Source organism: Lethenteron reissneri, chromosome 32 (assembly GCF_015708825.2).
Source record: "Lethenteron reissneri isolate LAM-NWPU_2019-01 chromosome 32, ASM1570882v1, whole genome shotgun sequence".
In the NCBI taxonomy this organism is placed as follows: Eukaryota; Metazoa; Chordata; class Hyperoartia; order Petromyzontiformes; family Petromyzontidae; genus Lethenteron; species Lethenteron reissneri.
In genome coordinates, this window is record NC_083810.1 from 3433939 (window position 1) to 3449511 (window position 15573).

General features: G+C 44.5%; 2 protein-coding genes across 5 annotated transcripts in view; one reads left to right on the forward strand and one right to left on the reverse strand.

The window, feature by feature from the left end:
- Positions 1–1045: 1045 nt before the first annotated feature.
- Positions 1046–5630, forward strand: LOC133349901 (uncharacterized). 4 transcript variants are annotated; one of them, XM_061563755.1, is made up of 3 exons: positions 1991–2542; positions 2813–2940; positions 3117–5630. In XM_061563755.1, exon 3 carries the CDS (start codon positions 3244–3246, stop codon positions 4147–4149), a length of 906 nt encoding a protein of 301 aa, XP_061419739.1. In that variant the 5' UTR covers positions 1991–2542; positions 2813–2940; positions 3117–3243; the 3' UTR covers positions 4150–5630. The 4 variants fall into 4 exon arrangements, with proteins under 4 accessions (XP_061419738.1, XP_061419736.1, XP_061419739.1 ...); XM_061563754.1 differs by lacking the exon at positions 1991–2542 and adding an exon at positions 1046–1232 and having other exon boundaries at positions 2813–5630; XM_061563752.1 differs by lacking the exon at positions 1991–2542 and adding an exon at positions 1204–1232 and having other exon boundaries at positions 2592–5630.
- A 2177-nt stretch (positions 5631–7807) lies between these two features.
- The window catches only part of LOC133349902 (guanidinoacetate N-methyltransferase-like), a 44333-nt gene continuing 36567 nt past the window's right edge, over positions 7808–15573 (reverse strand). The window contains exon 6 of the mRNA XM_061563756.1: positions 7808–14320. Coding sequence (XP_061419740.1) covers positions 14180–14320 — 141 coding nt within the window. The 3' untranslated portion in view covers positions 7808–14179. The remainder of the gene's footprint in view (positions 14321–15573) is intronic.

The window sequence follows — 15573 nt, forward strand, 5'->3', positions numbered from 1 at the left end:
GAGTAGCATGTGCCATACACGTCTATGAGATCTTCACTCAAAACTGCTCTAGAGGAGTTGTACACCCCTAGCTGCCAGTGCTATTCAGTGACCTAAAATAAAATGTTTCGCTCCGGATGATCGCTACAAAGTATGACCTGTGTTTTGATTTAGTGTGCTGATCTTAAAGGTGCATTGAAAAATTACAATACTCCGATTGATGCTCCTGCTGTTGTGGAGTGACTCATGCAGCCAGCTATGGCTGCAGGGTTTTGGTAGTACATGTTGTTTATGCCATTTATTGTGAAAATTCCGTCACAGTTCCTATGATTGCTTTTTCATTGCTTTCATGGCTTTATTTTGGTGATTTCGAAAAGTGTATTGGTTTAGCCATGTTTGTTTGTTGTAGTACAGAGTTAGACTGATGGCCTTAATCTAAGCTGTCTTGTGGTTGTTGTTGTTGTTTGACTTGCATCCCACTGAGATTTTTGCACACAGCGTTGGTGTACGGTGTTTTTTCTGCAATATTTTTGCTGTCTTTTCTTGAATTTTCTGTTTGCACTTAGTCACATATTCACTTTAATATGTTTTTTGTTCATGTTTTTGTTTTTTGTTTGTTGCGGTTGCACCCGATTCAAGAGCTGAATGGCTCACAGGGCTATACCTAATAAATGAACTTGAACTTGAACGTCTCAATTCATTGTCACTTATGTCAGTAGAGTCAGACCGTGTCAGACAGCTAGATTTTGACGAACTAGTGGATAACTTTGCGAGGAGGAAGGCAAGAAAGACACCAATATAGGAAAGCGGGAGCCTCCAAAAGACATGTGCCCAGGGGCCTCACAGGACCATGATCCGGCCCTGCCCACGACCTCCTGCCTACCAGGCGAGGTAGTTAACATCTCGTCACAGTGGCACGCCTCACGGTGGCGAGAAGTTCAACATACATGCAAAGCTTAAAGTGTAAAGCTTATCATCACATCCTGGAACACTGAGCAACCAGAATGTCGTGGCTACTGAAGGGGTGGGGAGGTTGAGGGCTCATGGGGGACAGGGGTAGGGGGGATTAGCCTTACGTCGTGACGTCACCGCACACTACCACGCTCCTATTGGTGGACGGTGCGGGATGACGTCATCACGCAGCCACGCGCGTGACGTCACGCGTATGTCGATGAGGAACTTCTGGCCCCACGAACCCGCCCGTTTTGTTTTCCTCTCGCAGCTGTTGTCGGGCTTCTTCATTCGCCGAATAGGTAAAGGCGAAGCTCCGTGTCTCACCTCGTCAATGTTTCTGTTCTCACGTCCTTGTTTTTTTTACCAGACAGCAACATCTGCAGCGGCGGTTATCGCGCGGCAATGTGGAAGTCGCCACTCTGCCCCCTGTGGGCAACGGAGGAGGCGGCTGGGTCGTGTGGACGGTAGATGATGATGATGAGGATCGATGCCTGTGCTGCCAGAGGCGTAGCTAGGATATTTTGCGCCCGGGGACAAACTATAAAATTGGCGCCCCCCGCCCCCCCCCCCCCCCCCGTTTAATCACATTTTCCTATTACATCGAATAAGGAATAACAATTTAAATTTAAATGAAACATTGTATTTAAAGAAGCAAATTTAAAGAAATTATATTACATGGCTCACTCAGTCACTGTCGTAGACTGGTTGACATAGTCTACAAAAGATACATTTTTCTTGATTTCACTGTCGCAAACTGGTCAATCACGTAATCAAAATCTGTTTTTTCCAATGTTTCTCTTTCAACGCTAAGAAGAGCAAGATCGCTGAGACGATCTTGTCCCATTGAAGTTTTAGGTTGAGGTGTAGATTTGTGCAGTAGTTTCAGGCTGCCGCGCCCGCCGCAATAACTTATAATGTCACGTTGTAAGCCTCATTTTGGTGCCCCTTTACCTTGGCGCCCGGGGACACGTGTACCACCCTGCCCCCCCCCCCTAGCTACGCCTCTGTGTGCTGCTGCGTATTATAATTCGCCTGTACGGAATCTCCGATAAAAACAGATTTGTGACAAGTCGTGACCAATATACATAATAGAGGGGGTTTTGTTTGGGGTTCGATCGCGTAAATATTTAAAGACCGAAACTGGCAGGAGTTCTGCATAATTATGGCTATCGCTTGATGATGTTACGGTACTCAAATTGTAAATGCTGTGGGTTTACTCTCCAACATAACCGGTGTGCTGTACTGGTAACGAATTGGCATGTTGAGTTTACGTGACAAAACCTCACTAATTGGCTGCGTCGGGTGGTGGTGGCAGGTTTAACGACACATTTATATTTACGCGATCTTATTTAACAAAAAAACCTCCTCTGTTGGCCTTCATTGTAGAGGGTGTGTGGCCTATTCCACGATGGCCCCACGCGACGTGCCCATTGACTCGCCGTGTATGTACAGTATGTTGAATTTCTTTCGCACGGTACGTAGCCAACCGTGTTAATCGGAGGTGCGGTGTTGTCCCCATGTGTGCTTCTGGATTTGTATAGGCGGTGGGAGAGGCGTTTATACTGGACATACAGTGGAAAAAAGCTTGAAAGCTCATGATTCCATCAGTGTAAATACGTATTCAAATTTTGTTTAAGAAATTTGCACCATTGTTACAGCTGCCGAAGTGGTACATGGCATCGTACCAGTGACCTCTGGATTGCAAGTCTGCTGTGCGCAACGTTCCACCACAGTAGTATTCCTCGCCTCCAATCTGTAACGTTAAAGAACTTCTCTTACAAGATAAATAACAATGTACACTTCTGAAGCGTCGTGGCATGCACACTTGTGCAAGGGTCAAGGATAAACCGGACCTAATGTTTCATGGAATATTTTCTAGCCCCCCCCCCAAACCCCTAGCTTCTCAGACCCTGCGGGGAAACATTTTCTGAAGCATGGTCCCAGAAAACTCCAGCTGAAATTCAGCCCCGAGAACTCTACAATTGAACACACTGCACTACAAAACCGGTGAGATAAATTCGATTCCTGCCACGGGTATGATCAGTCGAGTGATTATCTGTCCTGACCGCCCCCCAGCTCTGCCCCCCCACGAATGGAGTGCCACCCAGTTCTCAAATTAACAGGACACACACTTTGACTAAATTGACCTTCCCCCATCTCTCCTGTTGTCACTGTTGTTCCAGTCGTGACAAACAGACAGACCCAGGAAGGCAAGCAATATCAGTGCCCTCAGAACGGTGGCTTTGTACGTGAGCAACAGCTCGTCATTGTCGTCGTCGTCGCTCCTGTCGCCTGTGCACTGCAAACCTCATGCAGACAAACTCATCAGCACTGCCCTGGTGCGCTCAGGCATTGCGCCAGGGTCAGGAGCAGCGTCATGCTTTGGACACTGAGAAGGATGAGTCGGTGTCTCTGGAGAGCAAGAAGCAGAACTTGATGCAACACCTGCAGTGCCTGAAGACGAGCAGCATCGATTTAGACAATCTTAACGGGATTTACTTGGCCGTGGATACATACGCCACTCTGGAGGAGCGGCAGCAGTTGTCAGAAGTGCTCATGCAGGAAGGTGGGGCAGAGATAATTATGAGGGTGCTGTTGTACCTCTCGTCCAAGGGAACACACATCCCTGACTCCAGCCTCCGTCGCATGGAAATGGCCTTGTGGATTCTGCAACGGTATACGTGTGTCCACGCACCGATCAGACGGCGTCTGGTAGAATGTGGTGCGGTCAAGTACCTGATGAAGCTGTTGAAACAATTGCGGCTAGAAGCAAGATCCACCAACGCAGACATGAGGTACATAGTCCGATCTACACTGGGTACGCTTGCGAACATCTGCCTGAACCTGGAGTTTAAGACGTGCTTCCGACAGGAGAATGCTATGGATGAGATAGTCGCTTACACCAAGCAAGGCGACAACGTGTGTAAGTTGGACAGCCTTGCGGTACTGTCACGTATAACCAACGAAGATGAGGTGTATCTGATCAGTGAATCTATTGGTGCTATAAACGTTCTGGTGGAGGTACTGAACATTCCCACTTATAATGACTACACACGCTTTGAGGGAAAGGTTTTCTACACTCATAAGCTGTTCGCGAATTTTACATGCATATGCATAGCAGGGGGTGTTCATAAGAAAACGATAGAAGCTTCAGCACTTTCAGGACAGAGTCTGAAAATAGTAGCAGATGAGCAGGAGGAATCATCTGATCCGTAGCATTTTAGCACATGATTTAATGGGCTGGACAAAATGTAGTGAGTGCATTTTTATAAATCACAATCTACAGCGGGCACTTCATGAAGGTGTCTGCACATTCCTAAAATATTTTGAAAATTCTCTCACCCAAATTTGCCTGCCTGACCATATTAGAAAAAGGTCCACTGTGATAGAATATGGTGATTACAATGACGTTTGAATGATATGGTTATTCAATTGTCAGAATGGTTCCAACAGTGCTGGCACATGGAGATTTTATTAAATGCGCTATATAAGCTGTAAATAGCCACATCTATCTGGTCAAACAGAAGCTGCTTGGGCATGTGGTGGCTGGGCTACATGACACAGTCAACGCCTCACTTGCTGGAGCTCATTGAAGGGACTGTCCAGGTCTTTCAATGATCTGTCAGCTCCTCACACAATCCACTCTGATTAAACCCAGGGATGATCGGAGGCAAGCTAGCCTGAATGTTTCAAACTGGCGCAGATGTTCCTTTATAGGGCTGCACATTTAGCAAGCATATAGAAGGGAGCGCATTACTGTGGCCAAGAAGAGCCGAAGTTTTGTTTGGAGGGACAGGCCAGGTAGCTTGCACACAGCATTATGCAGCGAATGAAAAGGTAATGCATGCCGCTCGACTGATTCGGAGTTAGACCTCGGCTACCAAACCGAAGCTGGTCATAAGCACAGTGCCCAAGTACTCCACTGTCCACACAACTGCCCCGTCAATCATGGGGAGTTGACCATTGGGCAATATATTTCCGAACACAGTAGCAGTTCTTTAGTAATATCTTTAGTAATATTGATATCTTTATATTTTTCATGCATTTTTATGACCTTATTCCAATTTTCCTTTTTTGCATATACAGTTTAGTATATACAGTCTAGTATATACTGCATCGTCTTTAGTGCTTAAAGTTGTTTGCCATACCATTTTCGCACATGTTTTTGACAAATGCTCATTTGAACCTCTGGCAGGGGTTTTTCTTTGCATGTAAGTGTTGCTTAATGAAATATGCCAACTAAACATGGCTCACTAATTTACAAAAATGCATTTACTCTATTAACTTAAGGTATTTTAATTTTACGGCTGTGAAATATTTCACTCCGGTTGGTAATTTTTTGGGAAAACAGTATTTATAAAATAAGAAAGTATAATCTGTGGGACTATTTACAGCCGTTGCTTTCTGCAGGAGCACAGGAGATCAACAGCTGAAGGAGCTCGTTACATTATCCATGTGAGAGAGACACAAGGCAATGATACTCCAGGCCAGATCGATACCCATTGTTTCAAGTGGTGACTTCTGCGCACTATCATCGCCGTACAGAAAACTCACCTTGGCCACATTTAGGGTGATGTTCTGTAATTCAACATGTGCACGAGTTGTAGGCAACAGAATAACGGCTTAGCACGAGTTGTGAGTCAAGCTTCTGACAAAGATGAAATTAATTGTACAATACTGTGAATGTGTCTTGACTGTGAAAATCATTTTGGCATAAGTTTTGAAACGTAACTGTCCCCAGCGAGTTTGAGTGTGTCCCGGTGAGCTAACTTTCAGTTTGTTGCTGGGTTCACTATTTACTATTTTATCAATAAGTACATTATCATATTTGCTCAAATGTTGAATACTGTATTGTGTATTAGGTTGTACTGCTTTATTCAAATAAAATGAAAATACTTTCATTTAATTGTTCTTAATGTGCTCTGCTAAATATTTTTACACCTTCAACGAACGTGAAAGAATAAAAAAGTGGACCATGCTATTTACGGTTACACCGGTGGTGAGTGGTAGCTGAACTGGTCCTGGCCCTCAAGCGTGATGGTGGTGTAGGGGTCCAACAACACCATCTAAAAATGCACTAACAAAGGGCTATTAAGTGTATTCGTTTTCATCGTATTTAAAAAAAAAATTTACTCTAAAATAAGTTTAATACTTCACAGTATGTGCAGTAACCATAGTGTGATTAGGTTAGTGGACTGATTTACGTAGGTTACTACCGATTAGCACGGTCGGCTACGTACGGTGTGAAAGAAGTTCAACATACATATACTCTACCTAATTGTAGTAATCCACACCATATATCCGTGTCTCTACTTCGGCGTGAAGAAAGTGAGCTTCATCACCTCTGGTGCCCCTGTTAGACCATTTGCTTCACAATTGGAATGCAACTTTGATTCCCGGTTGGGATCTTTGTAGCTCATCAACATAAGGTCAATCATGCAGGTACTACGTTTTGGGAAGTCAACAGTGGTTGTCCTTTAAGGAATATTCCCCATAATAGGAATATGGAATTTCTACCATTGTCTGAGGGCTCTTAAAGATGGGCACTGCTCCAGACTAATTTGAGATAGAGCAGAATTCTCTTTTATCCACGATTATTTTACTCACTACATTAGCCAGTTCTGTTATAACGCGTGCTTTATCACGCGGTTGCGAATTTGATAGAACGCTATTGAGTTAATGGAACTACGTTACGCAAGTAGGAATACGCAGATGCTTCTAGATGCTACCCACGCGCCTTAGTCTTTGTTCAGCCTGCTACGCTTCTCACGTGTTATCGCAGACTGCTTCGCCTGTTATCATCAATCATTCTACATAACAGGGAAATTTGTGAATGTGTCTGTTAAAAATGTTTAACGTACTTCCCGACATGCAACAAACTTGAAATTTGGTATGTGGGTACTTTCCAGACTGTACACCATGCAACATTTTTAAAAATAGACTTTTGTATATTTTTTTTTGGGGGGGGGGGGGCGCAATGCATATATTTTGCACGGCAAGTGAGCTATGACGTCACATTTCTGTCATGTCACCCGCATACGGCATCGACTCAGTGTGCCTGCTGACACCCCCGCCCCAACCCTCCGCGAGTCAAGTGCCATACAAATGTGTTGCAGGTGTAAGGCGTTCTTCGGGCAGCATTGCTTTATTATTTGAGTCGTTTACTGCCGTACGCACCCGGAAAGTTGTGTCTGCTGCAAGCGCGTGTATGTGTACCTATGGACGCGCGCATGTCTGTGTGGGAGGAGCGGTAGTGTAGTGGTTAGCGTGCTGCGCTACGAACCCGGCGACCCAAGTTTGATTCCCGCTCATGGCCACCACCGGTGACGATTATTTAAACCGGTCCTGGGCCTCCCCTAGGTCGACTCAGCTTCAAACGAGTAACTCGTGTAGTGTGTGGACATCTCCACTGGGGGGACAAAGGCGGCCGGGCGTGGTGAATCCAAGTCCCAGGCGAAGCCGTGTAGTAAAACTAGTTTAATATAAAGCGATTTTTTCCATAACGCGGTGTTCTTCAGGAACGCAACTACCACGTTATAGAACAGACTATCTGCTGGGACTGTAGAATCTGCAATAACTCCTACTCGTAGCTCAATTATTCCTCGTATCCACAAATATCTGCAGTTTTTTCCCCGTGGATATGTGGAGTCAATTCACAGGATTACCCTTTGCTGATCATAGCATCTTCCTCCACATCACCACAAAAAGTTTGACTGTGTTTTTTATGGCATGGCCATGTACCCCTGACAAAAAAACCTGTTCTATAAAATGTGGGCAGATTAGAATCTGCCCTTCAATTGTTTGCATTCTGTCCGCGCGTTTCGTGCCAAGAGTGAACTACAAGCAACACCACGCAAAGACAGATGAAAATGTGTAAGGGGACTACATTTTTTTAAATTTAATTTTCAATGCAAGGTGAACACTAGCTGATGCACAGAGGCACACCAACGTGTGCAGTTCCATGGAGCAAATTGGACAACATCACGCAGCAAAAGGATCATGTTCGTAGACTGCTCTCATCAATCGGGCATGTCTATGAGTGAAAAAGCAAAACGACATTAAACAACACTCGTTTTCATCGTTACAAGCTAACTGTACAATCACATCTAATGTCTATTATTTTTTCTCGCGCACTACATCTTGATCGCCAACAAGAAGCTCAACAGAGCCCTTTCTATGGCCTCAGCTGCTCACGCATTAGCACCATTCATCAGTGTCTCATTAAGCTGTTGTGAAACAAAAGAATACAACACACGTCATGTAATTAAAGTACAAAACTAATTTCTACAAGATTACAAGTTCATTTTTAAAACTGCTATCTTGTCCTGCACACGTTGTTAAGGTAAGCAGTTGCTGTAAACTGACGGTTATGTGCAACATGCTGCCCTGTCATGCAAACACCTGCATAGTAAACAGCAACTATTATTAAGCCAAGGATCGAGATCTTGGTGAATTTGAAATATAACACTTTTGTATAAATAAAAAAGAGCTTAATTACTTTTAGCATATTCACAATGTAGGTACAGGAACTTGTCTACTTACGAACATTCGACTTACAAACTTACAGAGATACGAACAAACCTGTCCGTATGTCCAGTTGTCTGTTCGGATCGAGAGTTGTAAGTTTAACTGCCGCGCAACAGATGATGGTGGTGGCATCTACATATGCAGAACATTACGAACCAGGGGAATCTACATCTACAGGAGATTATAATTGTTTTAAAGTAATTCCCCGTGTCTTGTGTACATGCCGTGCAACATGTTTGCAATTAACAAGAGTAAAGTTGGATTTACGAACACATCGACCGACGAACAGACCTCTGCAACCTAACTCGTTCGTAAGTAGAGGAGTGCATGTACACGAAATTTATGTAAACCATTTGAAAGCCTTTTGTGACAGCGTACTGTTTTGTTTTCCGAGGATATCTTGACGTAGTAAAGTAATGTAATTTCAAATTAAATTTGGTCATTAATGCCACATTGTCCATACTTTATATGAATAATATACAGACCTCCAATAAAGTAAACCATAATTGATATGGGGGGCATATCGCAGATCCTGTCATCTGCGGATATTCGTTCCATAAACCGCGAAAAAGGTGCAGATTACATTTCCGTTAAAAATATTCAATTTATAATTTTAAAAAAGTCCGGTATAAAACAAACAAAATTATTATTTCCTTCATTCAGACCTTGATCCTGGCTTTTCATGTAAAGTTTCCCAAATGTGACCCCGATTGAGTTATCGGTGTCGTGTCACGAAATGAAGAGCAGTTGTTGCCACCCTTCGTGTTTGAGAATGGTTCACTGAAGCGGGGTATCACAGAGCTACTACCCTCTTGAGATCCCTGCAAGTGACCGCTGGTCCATACAACAGGGTGCAGAACTTTCCCACCCGCCTCTGCATATGAGAGTGGGTGGGGTTCGTCGAATGACAGTGAATCAAATATTGTTTTTTTCCTCGGAGCAGGAACTTGTCCAAATCCGAGTGCAGAACCAATTTTTTATGCTATGTTTTCTCTTTGTGCAGTCATTATTGACCGGGATGAGACAATTAACTCACTACGGCTTGAGAACTCAGTTTAATCAACATGGGCAACTGCCTGGATTCGAATCGAGGACCTCAGCTATACCAGCTCAGTGCTCCGACTTCTGAGCCATCCGGCCACTCCCTTGATTCTCTGGCATTAATATTAACGGACAAGACAGACTTAGGCAGTTCAATGTAATGCTACAATGTCCACTTAAAATTATCTGTGGTACTGTATTACCATACGTAATTTTAATGTCTAACATTAATACAAAATATTACATAGTACCGAATTTGCTTTAAAATACTGAACACTTAACAGCGTATGAACAGGCATGTACAACTACACGTGTAAATACCGCTATAAAGAAGGGGGAGTTAACAGTGTTACAGTTTAATACGTGACTCTTACCAACTACTCGACGAACTACTCTACTTTGTTATCCCCCTCCAATAGAATAATAACGACAGTTAGAAATCGGGTTAAAACATCGATACGTTCTTATACAAAATACTGCTTTTTAAAATTGTAAAAATACTATTTGCTTAAGATGACGCGAGTGCTGTTGTGTTGCAGGAGCGGAGTGTTTAGAAGCAGCAAGTGAATCTCTTGAGTGGAGCAGTGGTGATAACCAGGCCAGGGGTTTGGAATCTGCAGGATAATTCCACCAATGGCTACGTATGCAGTGCTACAATCGCCATTGATCACACCACCTTTGAAACACTACAGGAACGTCTCGCTTTAAAAGTTGAAGGGAAACAATTGTGAAAAGCATGGGCGTGCAAGCATTTACTGGACAGCATGTGTAAATAATTCCTGACATTGTCTCTGCATGCGGCTGTGGTCGTTTCAGTTTACCGAGTTTCATCGCTAAATCAAAGTATGGGTTGACCTTTAATGCGAACGTTTTGGGGATATTCTGTCCACATTTTGGCTGGCATCTCTCCTCTGAATGAATGCGCTTTCTCGGGTGGTGAAACGTCTCAGCGCAGACACCATTCACACTACTGGCAGCTGTCGATGTGCGGTACAATATGACTCAACGCCTGGCTCGGCGATGGCCATTTGTTTGCCAGTAGGGGAGTGGGGGGGGGGTTGTTACTTTTTAAGAGTAATTTTTCAAATTGGGCAAATTTGAACCGGGGTTGACATTGCATATTTCATAGTTATGTGGGGGAGGGGGGGGGGACCAGGATAACCCAGAAGCAGTGGCGGCTCCTGCAAAATCTCTCAGGGGGGGCAAATGTCTGGATGATTGATAAGGATAAGGTCCACCCATGTAATGGATAAATTAACAGCTTAAGCATGTAAAGGCAACTTCACTACTTTAATATTAATGAAAAATAAAGTGACTCTTACAATACATCTTGTTTGTTTATATACTCACTATTAAAACAAACCACTCAAGTTTATTTTATTAAAGACTCCACTAGGTAGCGATAAATTATATTGTTGGATGAAACGTGCTTACGTATGATGACAGTAAGCACGTATGATGACGTAAGCACGTTGGGGCTTGCCCTCCCGGAGCCATAGAGAATGCATGGGAGCGCCCCCGTTCGAAAAAAAACATCTTTCAATGTAAGTCTATGGGACCACTCGGGGCGATTCTCAGCCGTAGTGAAATCGCCCCAAAAGAGGCGGTACTCCACAGAACGTGACATGACGCTGATTGGACTATATCCAGAGGCTGCAGTGACGGCTAGCGTGACTGTGGTTGAATGACATTGGTGGTGCGTCGCCCAATCGCCCTAATGAAGAAACCGCCCCTGCCCAGAAGTAACCCGTGCAGAACAGGGGAAGAACATACAAACCCCACACACAGAGGCGCCCAAGTCAGGAATGGATGCCCGGGGATCATTTTGAAAGTGGATAAAGTATTTGATTTTGCTGATGTGTGATCTAATGTCTTCTAGTGATCTAATGTCTTTCACCTCGGCGTGCATCGTGCTAGACAGGTAACAAGTTGCCCCTACAGTGAGTTAATGCATTGTCACGATCTTGATTAATAATTTGATCACGAATTCACTTTTTTATTTTCAAATTTTAATGTCTCTTTATTGTTTCTCGGTTTTTTTAGGTCTCACTTGTGTTGTTTGGTCTGCCCAAATTAACCGAATTGTAATATCAGCATATCGTTGGCATATAATTTTGTGGAATTGTAAATACAGTGAGCATATTTTTTGGGTCTTTCGGTAAAGTCACGTAGATAGGTTCAAAAAAAATAACAAAAAAAACTACGACCGCTTGTGTTGTGATCGAAACGTCGTGGTTTTTTTTTATTTGAACCTATCTATGTGACTTTACCGAAAACCCCAAAGAATATGAATTCCTGCAGTCACGAAAGCTTTAAGTCAAAAGAAGGCATAATTGCTTGTTACCAACGCAATTCGATGTGCATATCGCGATAAGAGTTGATTTTAATCAATGAATTGGTGCATTGCTCCACGCCTACATTTTGTACAACCACCAGCAGGAAGTTGTTTCACTTCCTGTTAATCGACAAAACAAGTATTTGGCATGAGGGTATGTTTCTTAGCTACACAAATACTACTCACGTTTTGTTTATGTACTATTTATACCTCCAACAAAGGCTAGAATACAAAGACGAGAGGTGTATGGAATGTGTAGCAGTTCGTAATGTATGTTATTTGGTTCGATACAAAGTACTACTGTATTAGCTTTTGCACCAGGGAAAACATTTAAGTTCAGTTATGCATAGCCTCATTTGCAAGTTAGATGGGGTTTTTTTGTTACACACCATATCAGCACATTACGGATTGTTTTTAAACCACCACTGGGAGACTGACGATGACACTCGCCGTACCTTGAACCGTTGATGAGCAGTCAGGGGTCTTTCAGCCGAAAAAATACCACTTTTGCAATCTCTACTTTTGTTGTACCTTTGACAACCGTACTACACACGTAACAAGCTTAACCACTAACATACAAGTCATACGTAAGCCATCAATCGGGAATATAATTAAAATGTACGAATATTATTTAAAGTAAAATAACCTCATGATGCAAATAGTTCAAGAATATAAGGCATCAAACAACTCCGTTTTTACGTGTTTGAAATTAGTTTATATTTACAAAATTGGGGTCCGTGCAAAACTATAGCGCCTAAACTAGGAATACACTGACGACGAGCTAACGTACAGAGCATATGGCCCCTGCTAGAATAAAATGAGGTTTCCACCATAGGTTTAGTGAAAAACGCTTAAAACAAGTAAAAAAATACCGTACACGGTATTATGATTGTGCTCGCCATGGTAACAACATGACCCATGAGCATCCTGCACGCGAGATGTGGCTCCATCTGGTGTCCTTCGAGTTGTCGATTTCCTCTCCACTGTGCTCCAGATAAAGATCACCCAACTATTCTACTTAAGGGTCTACATTTTCAAACAAAATAAATCCAACATTTTACAAAATTACTACTGAAGTCTGACGTCTATACTTCTTAGCTGCACATTCAGTATTTATTACACGATTTGTTGTTCAAATCCATGCAACCGTGGCTCCATGTTACCGGTAGCAAAAGTGAGATTCTGGTTTTAGGAAAAAGCCTGATGTGTCTGCCGTGTGATATACACTGCTCACACAGCATTATGGCTAAATGAGGTCACCTGGATTGGTCAGCCACTTGTGGTACGTGTGATCAGTATGAAGCTCAGTTCAAATATCAGGCGTAGCCCGGTAACTCGATTTACGCCGACTAGTTATTACGTTCATAAATTAACACTTTTTTCTAATTACGTCTCGTTTGTTCTAAATTGTATTGTTTTGTTGGGGGGGAAAATCAAAACACCTGCAGTAAATTCACGTCTGCATTTTATACGGCTCCAGGCCATATGCCTGGCTGCCACGTTGCATAGCCTCGCCACTCGTTTACAAACCAAGCCGTGAAGTTCAAAACTAAATATACGTTCCACCACGCTTCGGCCTGTACTTACCGTATGTACTGTGCATACTATACATATTGTAGGTACGTCCTCACGGGGGGGGAGGGGGGCAGCTGCGCGCACTGCCCCATCCTCACCTTTCCAGTTACCCCTCCCCCCACATCCTCAACATCTCACATTGTCTGTCTACTTATTATTCTCCATATGTATGCATGACAATATCTTGTTTGTGCTGGAAAGTGTTATTTTAGTCGGTTTTGGGTCAAAAATATTTTCTTAGGAACGCATCTTCGTTTAGATAATGGGACCTTATGGGAATATACGTTTCGATACAGTGCGATGTTTCACTTTACGTTCAAGTTTCCAAAAACGCAACCCTAACGTTTATCGAGATACGTCTGTATCATGATTTTAGTTTTTTTTTTTACAGCCAAAAGCTAGTAACCTCAATCACGCTACAGCAGAGGGAGCAAACACCAATCCTGTGATGTCATCTTTTGCTATGAGAGCATGGCAGAGGGCAGTGAATCTACCTGATATGGCAACACAATCGCCGCCATTGTTGTTGCCAGAACTAGTAGCACATGACACCACGACAGTGCGACAGCAAAGCGGCAATACATTTATCGTTTTGTACGAACTGCAGAGTGACAATGGTGCGATGCTGGAGATGACAATCTCCCTCTCGTAGCGTCGGGGAAAATTGTTACACGTGGACCAGGCTTAACACACGGCAGACATAAATCTTGGCAACAAACCAGAGTCGCACCCTGGCTGCATCGAGCTGCCTGGATGCCGGCCAAATGCCTACAGCTTGACGACAGTAGGGGCGATCATCTGCGCGTGAGAGTAGTATCTGCAGTCGGCAGGTGGAACCAAGTCCATGACCTCGGTGCTGATGTTTTCCCGCTTGAACTTGGCCTCCTCGAGTCGAGGCAGCTGTGTCTCCTGCGTGGACACAGGGAGCAGCAGTGGGTTGGCAAAAGGGGCCCGTAAATTGTTTTCATTATCGAAGGCATGGGACACAGCGTTTGTTGCTAGTACGTATCACTAATTATCAGTAGACATGTTACAACAAACAAAGGTTATACAGCAAAGTACACCAGCGGGTATGTAATAAAGACATGTGTTAGTGCAATGAGAAGATTTTCTTGCACCGGGCTAGTATTGCAGAAGGATAAGGTATTAGGGTAAAGTATTACAACGGACATGTGTAACCGCAGATACGAGTGTAGCGCTTACTGTTGTACAGCATCTGCAACTGCAGGTGGGCACTTAGTGCACACGCCATTGAGCATATACATGGGTGTGCCGGCAGGGCAGAGGAACAGGGGCAAGGATCACGGTCGATCTCGTGGGGAAGCCCCTGGAACCCTCTGGTGGGTTCGAGAAGGGAGGCACGGCTAGAGCGGAGCCAAGCAACGCCGAGGGGAATATAAGCAGCAGAGCGTGAGAGCTCCAGGCTGCCGGTTCTAGGAGTGGACTCATCGCGTCGTCGCTGTCGTCGTCGCCGCCTTCTTTGCTGCCGCTTTGACCGATCATTGCGCGGCCAGACAGTAGTTGGCTGTCTCGGTCGATGCCGTCGGTGCAACGTGGACAGGGTCGCATCTGGGCCGGGTCGTGCGGCAGCATGGACGTGAGAGAGAGGGGACCGGAGTTGGTGGTGTGAACACATCAATAAAAGGGGAGGACGGTGCCTCCTGTGACCACCTCATCTCCGACTGAGTGTGTGTGTGATGCATGCCACCCGCACACACACACAAGCCTTGAGCAGAAGGAAGAGGAGACCTACAACACTACATTTGGTGTCAGAAGTAGGGTATTAATAAACCCACCTGTAGTGTCATCGGGACGAGGACGGCGAGACAGTCATCCCTCCAACAGCCCCGGGACTCGGGATCCCAGTTACGAAGCCCGTGGGCTGTTGGGCAGCGGAGGAGCTGCCGCGGATTGGCGGGACAGCTGCTACGCAAAATTTGCGGGGTGAGCGGCTACGCATCCGCGAGGGGAGAGTGGCTGGGCATCAACGGCGGGAGCGGCTACGCAAGGAGGCGGGAGCGACTACGCATCGTTAGAGAGGGAGCGGCTGGGCGTCGACGGAGCTAGCGGCTACGCGAGGAGGTGGGAGCATTTCGATTTAAAGCTTTCGTGACTGCAGGGATTCATCTTCTTGGTTCTTTCGGTAAAGTCACGTAGAAGGG